Here is a 20,946-nt window from a genome sequence, read left to right as displayed (position 1 = left end):
GCTTTGTTAAACCTTTTAAAAAAAGAGACAGGAAACAAATTTCCCTTCATGATACAGATAGAGCACTGGTTTTCAAATCTGCCAACACGCCTCCCTAACAGGCAAGATTTGCAGGATTACATTGGGTGAGAACAGGTAGAATAAGCATGTTTACTATCAGCTGATTATTTCACCTGTTCTCTAGTTCAGATATCCTCAAAATCTGGCCTGTTAGGGAGGCCTGCGGATAGGTATGAAAACCAGTGAGACAGAATACAAAAAAAAAGAAGCAAAAAACACATTAACCCCTTAAAGTGAGTGTCAACTTTCATGATAAAGTGCCCGTTTAAAAAAAAAAAAAACTATTAAAAACAGGGGCACTTTCATTCATGAAAGTTTACATTCCACCGGATTTTACAAATACTTACCTTCTTCACCGGATCGTCCCGCCTGCTTCTTCCTGCTGTACTAACACAGCAATGATGAAACCGGCGAGAGACGGTTTTGTCATTGCTGACGAAGTACAGAAGAGCTGCAGGCGTGGGATCGGCGATCCAGTGTTTCAGGAGAAGAAGGTGGTGGTAAGTATTTGTAAAATCCGGTGCAATGTAAACTTTCATGAATGAAAGTGCCCGTTTTTAATAGTTTTTTTAAAAACCGGGCACTTTATCATTAAAGATGACATTCACTTTAATGCTGGGGTGCAAGTGCTTAGATCAGAACAAAGTTCCGATGTAAACCCTTGCTGTAAAAATGAAATCATGCTATTGATGCGATCACGTAATTTCAAGGCTGGAACAGTCTAGTCAAAATCAAACTTTCGTGATTCAGATAGGGCATGCAATTTTAAACAACTTTCCAATGTACTTTTATCATCCAATTTGCTTTTGTTCACTTGGTATTCTTTGTTAAAAGCTAAACCTAGGTAGGCTCATATACTAATTTCTTAGCCCTTGAAGGCAGCCTCTAATCTCAGTGCATTTTGACAGTTTTTCACAGCTAGACAGCGCTATTTCATGTGTGCCATATAGATAACATTGTGCTCACTCCCGTGGAGTTACTTAGGGGTTAGCACTGATTGGCTAAAATACACGTCTGTCAAAAACTGAAATAAGGGTGCAGTCTGCAGAGGATTAGATACAACGTAATCAGAGGTAAAAAAAAAGTATATTAATATAGCATTGTTGGTTATGTAAAACTGGGGAATGGGTAATATATTTTCAAACAAATTCTGGAGTAGACTGTCCCTTTAAAGTAGCACTCAAGAGTCGCAGTGAACTGCTGGTCCCAAGGAGGAAACTGCCAGTACGCCAATCAGCAGAGCACAGCCTCACCAATCACATCCTGTGTTTAGCTTGGCATCTGCAGTGATTGAGGCTTTGAGCAGTATTTTTAATCCTTTGTGTCTGGTAAGATAGCAGAGCATGCAATTTTTGCACTAGCAAATCCCTTTAAAGGGACACTGACCCAATTTTTTTTCTTTCGTGATTCAGATAGAGCATGCAATTTTAAGCAACTTTCTCATTTACTCCCATTTTTCTTCGTTCTCTTGCTGTCTTTATTTGAAAAAGAAGGCAGCTAAGCTAAGGAGCCAGACCATTTTTGGTTCAGGCCCTGGACAGCACTTGTTTATTGCTGGGTGAATTTATCCACCAATCAACAAGAACCCAGGTTGTTCACCAAAAATGGGACGGCATCTAAACTTACATTCTTGCTTTTCAAATGAAGATACCAAGAGAATGAAGACAATTTGATAATAGGAGTAAATTAGAAAGTTGCTTAAAATTGCATGCTCTATCTAAATCACGAAAGAAAAAAAATATGGGTTCAGTGTCCCTTTCTCCCTCTGGTGCTAATGACGGCTCAGAGCCATCATGAGCACTCTCCCACCTTGAGGGAGATCTGGGGCTCCTAACTGCTCCTACCCCGGCGATCGTGCCTGTAGAGTGACAGGCATCGCCGGGGATTCACGTGACGCGCAATGACGTGATTACATCACCACGCAACTTTATTTATACTTAACAATGTTAAGTATAGGAGATGGGGGCATGCTGCTTAGAAGCCAGGCATCTAAGCAGCTACAGACCCCCAAGACCCACTGTTGGAAAGGTAATCGCCTAACCTTTCCAACAGTGTAAGTCTTGGGGGTCTGTAAAAAAAAAAAAAAAAAAAAAAAGTTAAATTTTTAAAAAAAAAAACCTTAGAAAATATTAGCACCCAGGTGGGAAAGTGCTTAGCATCCTTACAGGTTTCATAATTACTGCACGTAGGGAGTGTCGGGGGTCTTCATTCCGCAGAATGCACTGCAACCGCAGAATAGGCAGGCAAAATAATTTAAGTGCATTGCAAAGTTTGTTTGTTTGTTTTTTTAGCTATGCATAATTAAAGGGACACTCAAGTCAAAATTAAACTCATGATTAAGATAGAGCAGCAATTTAGGCAACTTTCCAACTTCCTTCCATTAACAAAACGTGCACTGGATTTTTAGATTTACATTGAGTCACCAGCTCCTACTGATCATGTGCAAAAGTTCACAGTACGTACATTTGTGATAGGCTGATGGCTGTCACATGATACAGGAGTGGAAATAGACATAAATGATTTTTATTTATTTTTTTCAAAAAGGAGCTATTGCTTTGTGTTTTTATCATGCATTTGTTGATTTTGCAAATCTACTGTATTAACTGGTCCTTTAAATATTGTATGGTGAATTAAATTTAATATCCCTTAAAGGGATATGAAACCCCCAAAAAAATGTTTTGGGATTCAGACAGAGAATAAAATAAAAACAATTTAAACAAAGTTGCCAATTTACTTCTTTTTTCAAAACTGCATCATTCCCATGGTATTCTTTGTTGAAGAGATACCTAAATGTGTCTGGAGCACTACATGGCAGAAAATAGCGCTACCTTCCAGCGCTGTTGCAAATGGATAACATTCTTGCAAAACTGCTGCCATAGTGACCCAGACATGCACACTCCTGAAAGAAAATGTGATAATAGAATTAAGAAAGTGGTTTAAAATTGCATGCTCTATGAAAGAAAAATGCTTTTTCATTTCCCTTTAAAGGGACATAATACTCAAATGCTAAATCACTTGAAACTGATGCAGTATAACTGTAAAAAGCTGACAGGAAAATATCACCTGAGCATCTCTATGTAAAAAAGGAAGATATTTTACCTCACAATTTCCTCAGCTCAGCAGAGTAAGTTCTGTGTAAAAAGTTATACTCAGCTGCTCCCAGCTGCAGGTAAAAATAAAAAAATAAATGAAGAAATGAACAGCAGCCAATCAGCATCAGCATTGCTGAGGTCATGAACTCTTACTGTGATCTCATGAGATTTGACTTAACTCTCATGAGATTTCATAGTAAGCTTCCTTTACCTGATTGGTGAAAAAATATGAGTGCGCACAATGCTCATCCCATCTGCTGTCCTAGGACAGACACACTAAAATGCTGCTTAGAAATCCTTTACAATGGGAGGTGGCTACTGAGGAACCTTTGAGGTAAAATATCTTTCTTTTTTACATAGAGATGTTCAGGTGATATTTTCTAGTCAGCTTTTTACAGCTATGCTGCATCACTTTCAAGTGTTTAAACATTTGGGTATTATGGCCCTTTAAATTCGGGTAGTGGATGCGTCCTCAAAATCAGGGGGGCAAGTTCAATGGCATAACCGTATCCATTACCATGGGCCCAATATATGTCAATTAAAAGTGGCCAACAAGGGTTTTCAAGATAAAAGCTGTTGCAACAAAAAGTTACTCAAATAGTGATTTCGGATGGAGGTATATTTGATAATAGAAGTAAATTAGAAAGTTGTTTAAAATTGCATGAAAGAAACATTTTGGTTTTCATGTCCCTTTAAAATTTGTTACCAATGTTGTACTGCACAGCTGGCTTAAATACCCAAATGTCAGGTTCAATTCTGGACACCTGGTAACCGTTGCCTTGCAAGTGACAATATATACTTTGACAGGAATATTTCTGCCATTACAGCATCTATCAGTGTTGCTAAGATTTATATTGCAAACATCACTCGCCACTTTCAAGAATTTTATGTGTCACCCAAATGCTGATGCCATAACAAATTTGTAAGAGATGAAAAATTTGGTTTTGTTTGAATGTAAATGAAATTGTTTGTAACAGTTGGCAAATTACAAGAACTCATATTTCACCTCTGCAAAAACAAAACAAAAAACCCCAACATTCTGTCAACTAATGTGTCACTCAAAACCCCACATCACTAGAACTCTTGTTATTGTGACGTCAATAAGCAGCATATGGTTCCAATGTGATCTTTCAGCATGTATAATTATACATCCAGACCTACCTGACAAAATCTGCAGGAATAAATTTGCTTTTTGTTGCTAATGGATGGAAGTTAAACTATTCCTAGAATATTATAATCAGTATTTAATGCTATTCGTGTTATATTCCGATGTGGCCAAAAGTATTGGTACCCCTCGTTTTTTGTTTTTTTTATTTATTATTTAAATAGTTTTTTTTTTTTAGATTTTACAAGTTTACATAACATTTCCAGTACACCAAATCTTAAAATGATCCACTGTCACTCGTAAAATATACAATTAAAGAATATAAAAAAACATTTTCTTATACCTGTGATTAATTATTTCCCCTATCTGGCTACTTTGTAATGCCACCGGCTGGCAAAATATTCTACTTTAAGATCCAATTTTAATCAAATAATGTATTTAAAATATGGTACACAATTTACATAATAATTTCAGTATTACTGTCCCTTTAAAGCACTCTTTCCTTCACAGTTCGATTTTTTTTTTACTGAAAATCGACTACCACACATTCCTTGCTGACCTCTCCTCAACTAAGCTGACTGCTGCACAACTGCCCTCTACTTAAAGGGACAGTAAACACATTGAGATTTTGATATAAAATGTGAAATTAAATAACTTAAAATTAGGGACGTTATCAGATGCTCAGATAACATAATATACCAGTTACAATGTTATTTACAATATTTAAGACAAACTAGTAGACAACGCAAGGGATAAAATTAGGAAACACATTTGGCAGATAGAAAGGGGAAACACTGAAACTATCCTATATAAACACTTTAGGTAAGTTCATAACAGAAATTGAAAGGGGATTACATTTTGGGGTATTAAAAAAAAAAAAAAAAAAAAAAAAAAGAAGAAGTTCAACTAGACAGGAGGAAGGGGGATTTTAAAAAAACCCTCCTCCTAAAGTAATACTAAACACACATTTTCTTTCATGGTTCAGACAGAACATGCAATTTTAAGCAACTTTCTAATTTACTCCTATTATCAATTTTTCTTCTCTATCTTGAAATCTTTATTTAAAAAGCAGGAATGTAAAGTTTAGGAGCCGGTGTTCTGTCGCAAACTGCAATCTGACGCCACTTCCGGTGAGTCTTCTATTTTAATATCTGTTTTGCCTCTGTCTGGGGGGGCACCGCCAATCCTCTGGCATACCTTGTAAAATGAGGTTAACAAGGGGGGCGAACCCCCCATGCAGAGGCAAAATAGATAGTGAAGATAGGCTATTACAGTGCCCATCTGATTGGTTGTGAGTCCTGTCACTAACTGGACATGGACCAATCAGATGTATGGAATCACCGGAAGGGACGTCGGATTGCAGTTTTCGATGAATTGCAGTTCGACAGAACACCGGCCCATTTTTGGTTCAGAACCTGGGTTACGCTTGCTTATTGGTGGACCGGCTCCTAAGCTTTACATTCCTGCTTTTTAAATAAAGATACAAAGAGAAAGAAGAAAAATTGATAACAGGAGTAAATTATAAAATTGCTCATTATGGTAATGGGGGGGGTAGCTACACTACATAAAAAATGTTTTTGTTTGCCAAATAAAATTATAGCAAACTGGGTACTGGCAAACAGCTGCCAGTATCTAAGAAGGTGGCTAATAGGTAGAGGGGGGAGGTTTAGAGAGCTTTTTGGCGGGGTGGTCCTACACTGCAAAAAAATTTATAAAAAAAAATGCCTTTTGTTTTAGTACTGGCAGAATTTCTGCCAGTACTTAAGATGGGGTTGACCATTGTGGGGCGGGGAAGGGAAGAGAGCTGTTTGAGAGAGATTAGGGAGGGATCAGGGGGTGGGATGTGTCGGGTGGGAGGGTAACCTATATACTAAAGCTAAAATTAACCCTACAAGCTACCTAATTAACCCCTTCACTGCTGGGTAAGTGTGGTGCACAGCTGCATTTAGAGGCCCTCTAAAAACCAAAAAGCAATGCCAAAGCCATATATGTCTGCTATTTTTTTAAAGTGGATCCCAGAGAAGCATTTACAACCATTTGCGCCATGACTGCACAAGCTGTTTGTAATTAATTTCAGTGAGAAACCTAAAGTTTGTAAAAAAGTTTAACTATTTTTTTTATTTGATCGCATTTGGTGGTGAAAGGGTGACATGAAATATACCAAAATAGGCCTAGATCAATACTTTGGGTTGTCTACTAAAAATATAAATATATATATATATATATATATATATATATATATATATATATATATATATATATATATATATATATATATATATATATATATATATATATATATATATATATATATATATATATATATATATACACACCAGTGACGTGCAGTGACGTCAGAGGATGGTGAGGCAGTGGCTAGGATACACCTTCATTCTTTAGATATCCTTTGTTGAAGAAATAGCAATGCACATGGGTGAGCCAATCACATGAGGTATCTATGTGCAGCCACCAATCAGCAGCTACTGAGCATATTTAGATATGATTTTCAACAAAGGACATCAAAAGAATAAAGAAAATTAGATATTAGATGTAAATTGGAAAGTTATTTAAATTTGCATATGGGTTTCATGTCCCTTTAAATGGTGTCTTGGAAAACTGGTCAACTTAGTAAACATCTGATTTTAGTCTAAAAGGATTGTAACAGAAACTCTTGCCAGATAACACAATGCTTGCTCTGATTATGAGATCTAGAAATCCATGCCCATTAAAATATGTTTAAAACATACATTTTACTTTAATGCTGCAAATTATGCTTATAGATTCTTTCATTACATAAGGGATGAGAGTCAGAGGGGGAGGAAGAGAGACAGAGAGAGAAAGAGACCATGGGGGAGAACAACACATAAGGAGAGAGATGGATAGATAGAGACACACACACACACACAAGGGGGGGGACCACTGCATTTTAAAGTAATAAAACAGCAGAGCTACAGAGAGTTCAGAAAATTAGTCTATAATTTAGTGTGAAGTACAGAGGCAAGCTGCTAAGTTAGTGGGTGTAAAGTTTGAGTAAACAAAATACAAAAACGACCCTGCTATAAAAGAGTAAACAAACACTAAACCACATTCATTAAATTATCATTTTAACTAACAGAATCTTTCAGTAAAATCTTACTTTAATAAGATGTGGGTGAAACACTGCTCTCTGTGCCTCTCTCCTGCTCTGTAAGGATTCAGGAAGTGACAGTGGCACATTCCACTGCACTTAGAGGGGAAGAACAGAACTCTCTTTTTCACTTTAGCAAAGCTAGCAGGTTCACAGGACAGCAACAAAATATATGAAAGTTGTTTTTTTTTGCGTTTTTGTTTTGTTTTATATGATTTAACATCCAGCCCCAACCCTATGTTCCACTTACTAATGCCTCTCACTGGATTGGTTCAGCCCAAATAGGACTGTCTCAAATAAGCAGTTAATGAGCCATGCAATGATCTTAACCACTTGCATCCAGTAGATGGCGCAGCATGTTGTGTAATGGTGGGCAGACCTGATTGTGCCTCTTCATTGCACAACATATAGCTGTGAGAAAAAAAATGCTGGGGGAAAAAATTTACAATTTTTTTTTTAAAGCCAATAAAAAATATATATATTTTTGCCCATATGAGAGGTGAAGCACTGCCTCACCTGCCTCTAGTGACTGCACATCACTGATATACACACACACATACATACACATAGTTTTGATAGGCAAGTTAAGAGGTTAAATAAAGTCAAACTTATATCCGAGTTTGACACCCTCCATCCCTTTAAATGCAGAAATGGATTTAAACTACCTTTGTAATGATAAAAACACTTTTAAGTAACAATGTTCAGATTGTTCCCCATTAGGGATCCTTATATGGTAAGGAGTATGAAATATAAATATGTTATTTTGTAGGTTGTTTACAGTTGAAATGTACACAACGTATTTATGTTTATATCTGTAATGATTACTTAATTCTTAAATACCATACCTACACTTTAGTTAATTGGGTATATAATTAGGGCGTTTGGCCTAATGATTTTGCCCATATAAGGGAAATAGAGTACATGGGGTCGATCCTGTCCATTTACCAGTGTTTTATAAATTGACATCCACATAATTAAATGCTCATGGAGAGCGACGAAATGTGTAGTGATAATCTAGCTCTATCTGAATGTATTTCGTATTATACTAATAAACACTACTTGAAAATCATTAGTACTGTACTTTAGCTAATGGCATGTAGGAATAGTAGGTTTGGTACAGTAGTCAGTGTCTAAGGGAGAGAGATGTGAGTCCAATCCCACCCACCTCCTGATTTTGTACTTAATAAAATCATATATTTTAAGTTTTGTATACTGTACTAAATATTTTTAACTCATATTATGAAGCACTAATTGGGAGTTGATAGGGATTGGATTAATAGTATATATAAAATGTTAACACACACACACAAATGTATATAATATGTATTTGATGAAGTGTTTTAATCTTATAAATCATATATATAACAGAAATGTAAAATAGAAGAAAGAGCGACGCCTCATGTGTAGAATCACCAAATCAATAAAGCCAAAGCTTATGCACTCGAGCCAAATTGGTACTCACATTTACAATAAGCACCCCAATGTGCTAATGGAAGCAGACTGACATAATATGGTGTGTCAGTACACCCACTCCAGGATATCCCCGCCAGGTGTGTCTGTAATGGAGAGTCAAGACAACAAAGGAAACCACATGTGCAGATCAACCAAATAGATGGAGATAATTATGCCAAATGGCACACCTATCTGCTGGTAGATGCAGATTGATAATTTTAGGCTAGGGCGTATCAACTCACCCACTCCAGGTGTTACCAACGATATGGTCCAAAAACAGGATAAATGCACAAACAGCCCAATATTGGTAAATGAGAGGCAAGGTAGAAACCACTATACTTGTGTTATAGTAAAAAACATTTTTATTAAAAGACTGACTCTCCATTACAGACACACCTGGCTGGGATATCCTGGAGTGGACACCATATTATGTCAATCTGCTTCCATTAGCACATTGGGGGGCTTATTTTAAATGTGAGTACCAATTTGGCTCGAGTGCATAAGCTTTATTGATTTGGTGATTCTACACATGAGGCGTCCCTCTCTTCTATTTTACAGTTTTTCCAGTATCTTCTGTGAAGAGGAGTGCAGCCATCATTCAAACTGAGGAAATACCTGATTTTTTTCACTATCATAGTGACTTTCAACATGGGACTCTGATATAATTGTATGTTAATAGGTACAAGTGCCATATATTGAATGAGCTGTGTATGTTGTTATTTGAAGCATGTGCCCTCTTATTTTTGATATTACAGAAATGGATGTGCAATATTATATTTAGTCAAGTGGTTAAAAGGGGTTGAGAGATAAACCTAGGTAAGCTCCAAAGGCCAATTTATAAGCCCTTGAAGGCTTCTTCTTATCTCAGTGCATTTTGACAGTTTTTCACAGCTAGACAACGCTAGTTCATGTGTGCCATATAGTAAACATTGTGCTGACTCCCATGGAGTTATTTTTGAATCAGCACTGTGACTAAAATGCAAGTATGTGAAAAGAACTGAAATAAGGGGGCAGTCTGCAGAGGCTTAGATGCAAGGTAATCACAGTGGTACAAAAGTATATTAATATAACTGTGTTGGTTATGCAAAACTGGGGAATAGGTAATTAATTGATTATCTTTTTAAACAATAAAAATTTTGGAGTAGACTGTCCCTTTAAGTAAAGCTTTTTCTGAAGCAAGAAACTACTGAAGTTGAGAGTTGGAATCCCCATTGAACTAATAAGTCATGAAACCTTTTTTTACAGTTGAAATATCAGAATTACCCTTTTTGAATTTAGTATGAGACCATGGTGAAAAGTTTACATAATATATTTTGATTCTGTGATTTCCAAAATAACACTATCTACAGGAATACTGAAAACTATAAGCAAGAATGTGTGCCAATATCGTATGAAAAGTAAGAGGTTAAAAATATGCACTATAAAAGGAGGGCATTTTAAGCCAATCAGATACTCTTCACAAAGGCTCAGAGGCGAAATGCGTATAACAGTCGAACAGCAGAGTGTGCATCTAAAGCGCTGGGCATCATTTTTACATTGAGCAGACCGCATTTGCTACAGTTATACAGCATAGCGTGGATTCCAAACACTGAGCGTCATATAATATCAATACTGTGGAAAGACCCATTCTGTGTGTTGAAAAAGTAGAACGTGATGAGCTCCATTTGCATAGAAAAATGAAACCATTGTTCAGGCGCCTGGATCCCAGTGTTCATCTACCAGACGTCTTAGCCCTATGAGGGCAGAAGAATTCTAACCAGTAACGTTATAGACTTACGGTTATCTGCACCTCATTGGTAGAAGATTGTTGTGACGTGGGTGGCTGGAGCTGCTAAATTTAGCGCTATGCAACGGCACAGAAAAAGGTGAGTTTAGCACCATTTTGTACGTTTGATCAATGAAACTCCCCTTGATTTTTAGTGATGGTACTGTAAATCCGAACGTTTGTTAAACGCTTGGATTTACCATCACTTTAATCATTTTAATATATTCTGTGTAAATAAATGTATTCAATGTTTATCATAGCTGGTTAGTGCCTTAAATGCTTTTTATCACCTCTTTACTGTTTTGTTACTTAAAAGGGACCTTAAATACTGAACTTTTAGTTACTTCAAAAAGGGACACTAAACCCAAATTTTTTCTTTCATGATTCAGATAGAGGATGCAATTTTAAGCCACTTTCTAATTTACTCCTATTATCATTTTTTCTTCGTTCTCTTGCTATCTTTATTTGAAAAAGGCATCTAAGCTTTTTTTGGCTCAGAACTCTGTACAGCACTTTTTATTGGTGGATTAATTTATCCACCAATCAGCAAGGACAACCCAGGTTGTTCACCAAAAATGGGCCGGTATCTAAACTTAAATTCTTGCATTTCAAATAAAGATACCAAGAGAATGAAGAAAATTTGATAATAGGAGTACATTAGAAAGTTGCTTAAAATGTCATGCTCTATCTGAATCACAAAAGAAAAAATGTGGGTTCAGTGTCCCTTTAAGTTTTAATGCTCATAGTGTAGGTTATAATGTTTTAACTCAAACTTAATATTTTTTTTCCCATACATAAGCCTAACTTCTAATAATTCATTTTAAACTCTGTTTCCCCATTCCTTCTATCAGCCATGCAGATGCTGCTAACGGTCTGAGCACTATTCCGGATGTGGCTTCGCTTATTACTGTGAGCGTGCACTCTCCTGCATACCAGAAGCACACTTTGCTGTCAATAACCACAGCACTAGCGATCATGAGCAAGCCTTCGGCTCAAGAGAGCTGACACATAACCGCAAAAATATAATTCCACATACAAACATATATCCCTACATCCACTCATCCAGCATGGCTCACATTCAATAACTATCGGCAAATGAGATAGTTTGAGAATATTAACTTGATCTGAACCTGTTAAAACCTTGAGTCAAAGCTAAGCCGTCACATGTTTATATTGCTACAATGTATGAGTAGCGGACTTAAAGGGACAGTTCACCCAAAAATATTCTCCCCTTTAAATTGTTCCCAATGATTCATTTTACCTGCTGGAGTGTTTTAAATTGTTTACAAGTAGCTCCTTTACCCCTATTTTGGCATTTGAAATAGCTGATTTAGCCTGTGTTATCCCAACCTATACTGAAAGTTTCTTCTATTGAATAGCCTAAGTAAAAACAGCCAGCAGAAGAGATTACACTCTCAGTGGGGGGCATGATAGTTAAGTAATAAAATGATAATTTTCGATTGTTCTCTCTAAGTATTGAGCTTTGGTTTTCCAGACAAATATAAGATAAGGAAGCAAGTCTGTGTACATAAAAGTGATAACATAATGAGATCTGATATTACCTGAAGCTCAACCCATTGCAATAGGCTGTGGTTTAAAAGCACAAAACCAGCTACTTCATATACACAAATAAACTGAAAAATGCAATTTCTCATAATTTTTTTACTTTGCAGCTGGTTTATCAAGTCATTGAAAATACATTCATATAAAAACAATTTTACGGTGTACTGTCCCTTTAACATATGAATACACTGTTCCAATGCTTAAATGCTATGATAGATCGGTGTTGCAGTATACATAATTTTTGCTGATCACCAGCACTCACCCTTCTCTTTATGACGGTCTCAACGTTATAAACCAAATGTATCGTCACTAGACATTAATTTGTGAAATACCGACGTGTTAATCATCTTCAAACAAATGTGTAGGGAACAAGTAAGGAAAGCTTGCTATGGATCGCATTTGTATTCTATGTGGCTTTATGAAATGGCAATTATCAAAATTGTATTATGGTTCATGTGTTTGTTTATATTCACATGTGTGATAAGCTATTTTAGGATTAGTTTTTTACTGATGATGCACCTGTTCAATTGGAAAAAGGGTGTAACCAATTAGGGATTAGGTAAAACAGCTACAAAAGCCAGAGCTTCCACCATTTCAACAGATGCCTGATGAAACTAGTACAGCTGAGAAACGCGTTGCAATCTGTCTGAAACTTTGTTTTTATACACTTTGGGCATTGTACACACCCACTGGTTTTATACTAACTGGTTTAAATAAAAAGTTTGCTGAATTATTTGGAAGCCTGAGTCTTACCTACACCTACTTTGGCCACCCCTGGGCCCCTACATCCTTCAGAGGATCAGTTTGCTGGGAAACTGATATCTCAGCCTGCGTCATTTAGCACATTGGTGCTGCTCATTTTGTGAGTATATTTTCTTTCTCAAGATCTGCTACCGTTGGTTTAACTTGCAGTATTACACTAGGAGGCGCCCTCTTTTTTGTGATCTCCATTCACAGATATCCGGATTCCTTATTTTTAAATAACACTGTTTTGATTTTCAGACTCCTAACCAAGCACCAAAGTTTTAGGAGAATACTGATGTATACCTACTCCTGCTTGTTTAAAGGGTCTTTTCATATGCAAAGGAAGGGGGGAGTGTCTGATATTTGGGTGGGTGTTCCAGCTACCTTTTTAACATAACTAAAATGGGAACTTCTAAGTAACTTTTTAAACTGTTTTATACTAAATTTTTAGTTGCCTGTATCTAAGACATCTAAGCAGCTACAGGCCCCCAAGATCCACCGTTAGAAAGGTAATCACCTAACCTTTATAACAGGTTATGTCTTGAGGAACTGGAAAAAAAATACAAAAGTTCAAAAAAAAAAAAAAAAAGTTCAAAATTTTTTTAAAAAAAAAACCTTAAAAAGGGACAGTCTACCATAGAATTGTTATTGTTTTAAAAGATAGATAATCCCTTTATTACCCATTCCCCAGTTTTGCACAAACAACACAGTTATATTAATATACTTTTTACCTCTGTGATTACCTTGTATCTAGGAACCTTCTTCCAGCCCCCTGATCACATGACTGTGACTGTTTATTATCTATTGTCTTAAATTTAGCATTGTGTTGTGCTGAATCTTAAATAACCCCCTGTGCCTGAACACAGTGTTATCTATATGGCCCACGTGTACTTTCTGTCTCTTTGTGTTGAAAAGAGATTTAAAAAGCATGTGATAAGAGGCAGCCCTCAAAGGCTTAGAAATTAGCATATGAGCCTACCTATGTTTAGTTTAAACTAAGAATACCAAGAGAAAAAAGCAAATTTGATTATAAAAGTAAATTGGAAAGTTGATTAAAATTAAAAGCCCTATCTGAATAATGAAAGTTTAATTAATACTAGACTGTCCCTTTAAATCACCTTAGCACCCAGGTGGTAAAGTGCTTAGCACTCAGTGTTAAAATTGCATGATCTATCTGAATCATGAAAGTTTAATTTTGACTTGTGTCCCTTCAATGAAACAAGTTGCCAATATAAGTTTATTAATTTTGCCCCCTTTTCATGTAATTTAGCTCTGAAAATTTAGTTTTTTTTGTACTTGAAATGCATCCTGCTGCAGTGTTCTCCACAGAAAATGTTGCAAGCCGGTGACATTAAGTAGCTGGGTAAGGACAGTGTAATATTTTCTAAAATATAAATTTAACCCCTTAATGACAACTGACGTACCAGGTACGTCCTGCAAAAACTGTCAGTTAGTGACAATGGACGTACCTGGTACGTCAGTTGTCTAAGAGAGTGCTGGAATCGATTGCAATCGCTTCCAGCAGCTCTCAGGGTATTGCAGTGATGCCTCGATATTGAGGCATCCTGCAATACCCTTTAAAAAGCATCCGATGCAGAGAGAACCACTCTGTGGCCCTCTCTGCACCGGTAGCGATGGTGCCGTTCGTTGGTGGGAGCTTACAAGGGAGGCGGATGGGCGGCCCATCGCTACCCGGCATCCGGTTCCTGCAAGTGCATTGTGCACGCCGGATGCTGGGAGCATGCGGAGGGGGGTCTGCGTGTAGGATCTGGTAGGGTTAGGGGCAGCTACACTACAGAAAAAGCTGTAATAAAAAAAAAAAAAAAAACACAAAAAACCTTTATTTTTTGGGGAAAACTGGGTACTGGCTGCCAGTACCCAAGATGGTGGCAAATAGGAAGGTGGGGAGGGTTAGAGAGCCGTTGGGGGGGGGGGGGGGGGATCAGGGAGGTTGGGGGCTAAGGCAGGGGTCCATCACAGCTGAATAATTTAAAAAGAAAAAAAAAAAAAAAACACCTTTTATTTTAGTACTTAAGATGGCGGGGACAATTGTGGGGGAGGGAAGAGAGCTGTTTTGGAGGGATCAGGGGGTGGGATGTGTCAGATGGGAGGCTAATCTCTACACTAAAGCTAAAATTAACCCTGCAAGCTCTCTACAAGCTACCTAATTAACCCCTTAACTGTGGGCATAATACAAGTGTGGTGCGCAGCAGCATTTAGTGGCCTCCTAATTGCCAAAAAGCAACGCCAAAGCCATATATGTCTGCTATTTCTGAACAAAGGAGATCCCAGAGAAGCATTTACAACCATTTGTGACATAATTGCACAAGCTGTTTGTAAATAATTTCAGTGAGAAACCTAAAATTGTGAAAAATTTAACTTTTTTTTTTTTTTTTTTATTTGCTCGCATTTGGCGGTGAAATGGTGGCATGAAATATACCAACATGGGCCTAGATCAATACTTTGGGTTGTCTACTACACTAAAATTAACCCTTCAAGGTCCCTACAAGCTCTCTAATTAACCCCTTCACTGCTGGGCATAATACACGTGTGGTGCACAGCGGCATTTAGTGGCCTTCTAATTACCAAAAAGCAATGCCAAAGCCATATATGTCTGCTATTTCTGAACAAAGGGGATCCCAGAGAAGCATTTACAACCATTTGTGCCATGATTGCACTAACTGTTTGTAAATAATTTCAGTGAGAAACCTAAAGTTTGTGACAACATTTGTGAAAAAGTGAACGTTTTTTTTTTTTTTTTTTTTATTTGCTCACATTTGGCAGTGAAATGGTGGCATAAAATATAACAACATGGGCATAAATCAATACTTTGGGTTGTCTTCTAAAAAAAAAATATATACATGTCAAGGGATATTCAGAGATTCCAGACAGATCAGTGTTCCAATGTAACTAGTGCTAATTTTGAAAAAAAAAAGTGGTTTGGAAATAGCAAAGTGCTACTTGTACTTATTGCCCTATAACTTGCAAAAAAAGCAAAGAACATGTAAACATTGGATATTTCTAAACTCAGGACAAAATTTAGAAACTATTTAGCATGGGTGTTTTTTGGTGGTCGTAGATGTGTAACAGATTTTGGGGGTCAAAGTTAGAAAAAAAGTGTTTTTTTTTCCTCATATTTTATAATTTTTTTTATAGTAAATTATAAGATATTATGAAAATAATGGTATCTTTAGAAAGTCCATTTAATGGCGAGAATAACGGTATATAATATGTGTGGGTACAGTAAATGAGTAAGAGGAAAATTACAGATAAACACAAACACTGCAGAAATGTAAAAATAGCCCTTGTCCTTAAAGGGTAAAAAAATTGAAAAATGGCCCAGTCATTAAGGAGTTAATGCTACCCAAAGCAAAAAAGAATAGCATAATTTTTACATAAAATGTATTTAATCATTTGTGCCATAAATATTAACATTTTAAATAATATTAGCTAATTTTAGCTCAATATTGGCTAAACTATTAGCCAGATGGTCAGGAAAATCTGCCGTGTGGTGCACCCACTACAAAACCGCTAACTCTTCTCAGTGCAGCAGCCTACTACACAACTGCTTGCGCCCTTCAATACTCTGCAACCGGTAAGGACAGCAAAACAAAGTCTAAGTCTGTCCTCTAGCTGCACGCAAAGCTGGGAGATGTAGATACTAAGAGAGAATGAAGAAAATGTGATAATCGAAGTAAATTAGAAAGTTGTTTAAAATTGCATTATTTATCTGAATCGTGAAAGAAAAAATGTGGGTTTCATTTCCCTTTAAGCAGTAGATATGTGCATTTGGCGATTTGTTTCTCAAATGAATGCAGAATATGGCCGCGAGTAGAGGCATTTGGCGATTTGTTTCTAAAACCAATGCAGAATATGGCCGCGAGTAGCGGCATTTGGCTCTTTTCGGAGACGGATTTGTTTGAAAGTGCAACACACAAAGATCTGTGCAAATCCAGACCGTTGTGTGTTGCACTTATATAAGAAACAAATTGACAATTGCACATCCATTAAAGTGAATGTCAATTTTAGGGTTGCAACTAACGATTATTTTCATAATCGATTAACCGGCCGATTATTTTTTCCTGTATTTAAAATAAAATCAATATACCGATTGTTACAAATATAAATTTCAGACTAAAACTTTACATTCACACAACTGTTTGTGCAATTTTTAATCAGCAGAACACATTTTTATAATTAAGCAAAACAAAACCACAAACTGTTTGAAATGAGGTGGAACTAGAAAGAGGTAGATGAGCACTGTTTATAACATGCTCCTGGCTGAGGCTGGCTCTCTTTTTGCAACTATTTTGCTTCCATCAGTGAAGAGGCACTCAAATGGTGTTGAGGTTACAGAAATAGGTTTTTGCCAATCTCACCATGGTGGGATGTTTATGTTTGTTAGCTCTTCACCAATGCAAAGTAAGTCTGGACTACATTCTAACATAAAAATATCTTGAATATTGCAATGCAATGGTAAATAACGAGCTATAAGGTTAGGGAAACATTTCTAGTCCGCTCTTAAAATAACAGATTTCCAACTGCCTCTCTGCAATTTTCTCCTGGATGTCTTCACACTACCTCCAACTCAATCTGTCCAAAACTGAGCTGCTTCTTATCCCCCCCCCCCTCTTCGAGGCATCCGACACCTGACATTTCTCTGATGGTTGGAGATTCTATTCTCAACACCTCACCCCAGGTCCGTTGCCTTGGGGTCACACTAGACTCAGAACTCACATTCAACCCACATATACAAACTCTTACCAAATCCTGCCGTTCACACCTATGCAACATTTCCAGAATTCGTCCCTTCCTTACTCAAAAAACTACAAAAATACTTATTCATTCCCTCATCCTGTCACGCATTGATTATTGCAATCTACTCCTAAATGGTCTTCCAAAACACAGCTTCTCCTCCCTCCAATCTATTATGAATGCTTCTGCTAGACTCATCCACCTAAGTCGACGATCTACATCAGCTGCTCCGCCCCACCAGTCTCTACACTGGCTCCCCATACACTCCAGAATACAATTTAAAGTATTAGCCCTAACCTACAAAGCACTCAACAGTCTAACTCCCAACTATATTTCCTCTCTCATCGTGAAATATTCCCCATCCCGTCCTCTTTGATCAACCTCTGACCTATGTCTCTACACTCCTGTTATCTCTATGTCCCACTCCCACCTCCAAGACTTTGCATGTGCTACTCCTGTCCTCTGGAACTCTCTACCACTCTCCATTAGACTGTCTCCAACCTTGTATAGCTTCAGATGATCCTTGAAAACCCACCTATTCAGAGAGGCTTACCATCTCTCCTCCATCCCACATCCGAACCAAACTAATACATGTACATGAACTGCCTGACTCACTGCTGCAAATACAACTGTTGTAACAAGCTACCCTAACCTTATGTCTCTGCACCCTAAACCTATAGACTGTGAGCTCTCCGGAGCAGGGCCCTCTTCCTCCTGTGCTAGATTTGTTTAGTTTTGTTATGTTTTGTATTTTATCACAAATCTTTGTCATTGTATATCCCTATCATTGTACCCAGCGCTACAGAATTTGGCGGCGCTATACAAATAAATGATAATAATAACAGATATATACTTATAGAGGTTGAATTTTGTACTTGTTACAATTAATTTAAAATATAAAAAAAAACAATGAAAGACAAAAGTGCTAAGGACTATTTATCAATAGCAGGACAAAGCCTTTCACATTTATCTATACAGTACATATCAGCAATAGCAAGCGATCTGCTAACAATTGTGCAAACAGATAATAGTGCACATCAATTCAAATAACAAATCCCATCAATCTAGGGCTAGGTGTAAATAACAATCTCTGCACTATATAATGTAAAGCATAGTCCCAAATCACCTGATTTAATATAAACAATCCAAATGATGACTCCCATTTTATTTTTGGGTTGTACATAAGCCAGGAGCAGTTGTAAGCTTATACTGTCCTGAAAAAGTGAAAAGTAAAATGTCTGTAGACATCCTTTAGGCTAAGGGCATAACCATAAACACAATACCATGTGCAGGAGCTCAGTGAAGCAGCTGGTGCTGTGCACAGACCAACTAGTTGCAAACCAACTAATCGATTATGAGATTCGTTGGCAACTATTTACATAAACGATTATTATCGATTATATCGATTAGTTGTTGCAGCCCTAGTCAATTTTGATGTTAAAGTGCCCGGTTTTAAAAAATTAGACTAAAAACAGGGGCACTTTAATTCATCAAAATTTACATTTCACTCCTGTTGTGAAAAAAAAAATACCTTTTAAAAACTTGACAGCAGCTCCAGCTTCCTCCGGTCGTTGAAAGCCATTTCGGACGTCAGAAATTATGGATAGGTCATCCACCAATGACGGCTTCCCCCCCGGGGGAATCAGTGTCTGATTCAACGCAGTGATTGGAGGAAGACGGATTCCTCATTTTAGACCCAGGAAGAGGCTTTGCGACGGGTGGAGGAAGCTGGAGCGGCTGTCAAGTTTAAAAGGTAAGTTTTTTTTTGCACAACAGGAGTGAAATGTAAATTTTGATGAATTAAAGTGCCCCTGTTTTTAATCGAATTTTTAAAAACCAGGCACTTTAGCATCAAAATTGACATTCACTTTAAGCAGTGCTTCTAGATATATAGCACTAACCAACTTTACCATAGTTACGGTGGTTGAACTATTGTACTCTAAAAGGTCACCATACATATTATTTTTTGTATAACAACGCTACACCCACTGCTGTCACGACATGTGCATATTCCAGAACCCAACTCCCTATGCCATCATAGCAGCAAGATTTCTACAAAAAAAAAAAATGAATAATAAGTACATTTGGAGAAATAAACAACAAAGTTTTATGTTTACATTTTTATGTTTATTGAATATAAAATGTGTATTTTAAATAAGAAAAACAGATGCTGCTGGGAAAAGGAAAAAAAATAGCCTTGAGTGGGGCATATCCTTGTCCACCAATCAAGAAAGGTGTCCCTTGGGATTATTTGCTCACAAATGTGCAATTCCTGTTAGTATAATATAACGTCAAAACTTTTTAATTTGATAACAAAAACTCTTTCATAACCATTATTTTTTTACCTATATGTGCAGGGGAGTAAGATTTAAACACTACAACATCCAGGACGTGTAACATAACGTGAGGGACATCATGACGTTTTGTCCCTATATAGCCCTGGGGACAATTGGACTAGGACAGCAATGCTTTTGGTGACAATTCGTTGTAGTGTGTATTAGCCCAGAGCTTGTCACATTATGTCTGTTAGACAAGGGGCCTGAGTTCAGATGTGGATCTGGGGCTGAGGCAGCCTACAAGGCCAAAAGGGCCGAGTAGTCTGAACTATAGCTGTAGAACCAACGTGTTTAAATAATAGTGAAGTTGTCAAGAGGGGCCGGTAGATGGGCAAGCATATTATTTCCACGCACCCACTGCTTTACAAACGCAGCTCTGCACCAGTGACATATTTGTACCATAGATTCTCGTCTATCCCAGCTCTCCTCATTAGAACGTATATTACTTAAGTTTTATTTAGATCAATAAAATGATCATTATTGTAACCCCTTCGTTACCAGATCACTATGCTCTCAATAGTAAATATTAATGTATATATTGCATTGCCTGTTACGTGAAGTGAGTTTGTGCAATTTGTTTTGAGCTAGATACTGCGATTACTGATTAGGAATCTACATTATCAACCTCTATACGGTTATAAAACACAAACTTTACCTTCAGGATCCGGTTGTTCAGAGACAATCTCTATATCCATCATGATGAAAGTACAACCACGTGTCTCCTACTGCAGCGCTTCCGGAATAGGCGGGTCTAGAAATTTTACCAAATTTCCGTTTTGACGTAAAATTAGAAATAAACCACATACAGCCATCTTTGATTTGGGTGAGCTGTGCTCTCGATAGCAGACATATTGTGGTTGGCGTGCGGTTGTCGGTTGACACTCACTCAGTGCTGATATTATTGTTGTAACACAGTGCCCAGATTCTAAACAAGTATAAGAAAATAC

The 20,946-nt window shown here is 37.2% G+C and overlaps 1 protein-coding gene across 1 annotated transcript in view; it reads right to left on the bottom strand.

Moving 5' to 3' along the window:
* The window catches only part of RRP15 (ribosomal RNA processing 15 homolog), a 102,209-nt gene extending 81,471 nt beyond the window's left edge, over positions 1-20,738 (bottom strand). The window contains exon 1 of the mRNA XM_053712504.1: positions 20,655-20,738. Coding sequence (XP_053568479.1) covers positions 20,655-20,697 — 43 coding nt within the window. The 5' untranslated portion in view covers positions 20,698-20,738. The remainder of the gene's footprint in view (positions 1-20,654) is intronic.
* Between the last annotated feature and the right edge of the window lie 208 nt (positions 20,739-20,946).

This window comes from Bombina bombina, chromosome 4, assembly GCF_027579735.1.
Source record: "Bombina bombina isolate aBomBom1 chromosome 4, aBomBom1.pri, whole genome shotgun sequence".
In the NCBI taxonomy this organism is placed as follows: domain Eukaryota; kingdom Metazoa; phylum Chordata; class Amphibia; order Anura; family Bombinatoridae; genus Bombina; species Bombina bombina.
This window is presented reverse-complemented; position numbering and strand designations above follow the sequence as displayed.